Source organism: Octopus bimaculoides, chromosome 5 (assembly GCF_001194135.2).
Source record: "Octopus bimaculoides isolate UCB-OBI-ISO-001 chromosome 5, ASM119413v2, whole genome shotgun sequence".
Lineage (NCBI taxonomy): Eukaryota > Metazoa > Mollusca > Cephalopoda > Octopoda > Octopodidae > Octopus > Octopus bimaculoides.
Window position 1 is genome coordinate 41356493 of NC_068985.1, and position 1726 is coordinate 41358218.

The 1726-nt window shown below is 36.6% G+C and overlaps 1 protein-coding gene across 1 annotated transcript; it reads right to left on the reverse strand.

The window, feature by feature from the left end:
• Window positions 1-156: 156 nt before the first annotated feature.
• Window positions 157-1450, reverse strand: LOC106869141 (uncharacterized). Its single transcript, XM_014914717.1, has 2 exons — window positions 1333-1450; window positions 157-1172 (listed from the first exon to the last, which is right to left on the reverse strand). The coding sequence occupies exons 1-2, from the start codon at window positions 1448-1450 to the stop codon at window positions 157-159; spliced, it is 1134 nt and encodes a 377-aa protein (XP_014770203.1).
• Between the last annotated feature and the right edge of the window lie 276 nt (window positions 1451-1726).

Genomic DNA, 1726 nt, shown 5'->3' on the forward strand with positions numbered 1-1726 from the left:
ATATATATATATGTATGTATGTATGTATGCAAAATAAGAAGACAAACTGTGGCAACCATTTATTTCCCTCAAATTTACTTTTATGTTTATACACAAAAAATAATAGGAAAAATATGTTAAAGAACAGAAAATGAGTGAATTACAAAAATTAACGATTTATAAATTGATTTTCCGTGCCTTCCTCTTCGCGAAATCTTGAATGACTTCATCAAAATTAATTTTATCCGCAAGGTCGCGCTCTATGGATAGTATTGCCAAATCCGTCAACCTTGTTTGAATTATTGTTGACCTGAAGTGGTTCTGGATAAGCTTTAGTTTAGAAAAGGACCGTTCGCAGCTAGCAATACTAATGGCACGATTTAGGAAGTGCTTTAAAAGTATTACAATATTTGGCAATGAATCAATAAGATTATATTTCTGAATAAACTGAAGAACTTGCAAAGGCCCTTCCATGTCTTCAGCGTCAACAGCCGCCAAATAATATTGTAGCCTTGCCCTTTCAACCAGAAAATTTTCTCTTTTAATATTCTCACCAAAAGCATCTACATCACAATTACACTTTTTATCTAACAAATTGAACGGTGTGAGAAAGGTGTATTTCTTTGCAATATCGTGAAGTCTTTCGAATCTAGAGGTTATTTCTTCAACCAGTCTATCTATCATTGACAACATTTCTCTTCTTAACTCAGCGTCGTAGCAGAGAGCAGCATGGATTCTTTCTTCATAGCTCATTCTTTTCCTTTTGCGAATTCGACGCTCTGGGCTGATTCCCATTTCAGAACAAATTTCGGTTGAATAGGCCAACATGTCATCTACTGTTTTGTCTCTGCTTACAAGTAGAGAAGTTTTCGACGCTGATAGTTTAATGGCACATTGTTGCAACTCCAGACCTTTTGTTTGGAGGTGCTTTTGAGTGTCATTAATTTCAGGAGGTATATCTCTCCAAAGGCCAAGAAATGACAAGAAAAAAAATGACAGGATTAAACCTGCATCAGATCTCGTAGTTGTATTTTCTGCATCTTCCATCAACCGTTCTAGCGCAACGATGATTTTCGTGAATCTTATAAGCACAGCTTTCACTGCATCTGCTCGACTATTCCATCTCGTTTCCCCGGCCCGTTTGAAAGTTGCACCAGTTATCTCAATCAAGATATCCCATCGATGAGTTGAGGCTGAGAAGAATGAAAGTAAACGGTCGAATGTGCTAAAAAATGTAACTGAATCTGCACTTACTGAGCTGCATGCACAGCTGCTAAATTCAGAGAGTGCATGGCACAAATACAATCTTTGGATTAGCTTCTGTGATGCGTGCTTAAACACCGGATCGATTACCTGCCATTACTGCCGCGTTATGAAATGCTTGTCCACGACAGTCTTGAATGTTAATGTCGTCCATTTCTAATTGTTTCAGAATCATTGATGTAATTTGCTCAGCAATTTTGCCTTTCATCTCAATAAAACGAAGAAAGGTTTCTTTTACTTTTACTTCCTTTTCATCTATTTTAACATAACATGGCACTTGAGAAATTTGGTCAATATGAGATATGTCTGGAGTACTATCGCAAATAATGCAATAGTATTTACTGTTTCACTTCATCGATAACTTTCATTCTCACTTGATCTCCCAGGACGTTCACAAATTCATTCTAAATTTTTGGTGTGAGATAGGAAGTTGTAAACTTATCGATTTTTACTTTCACCAAATGTTCACGTAACACTGGGTCGA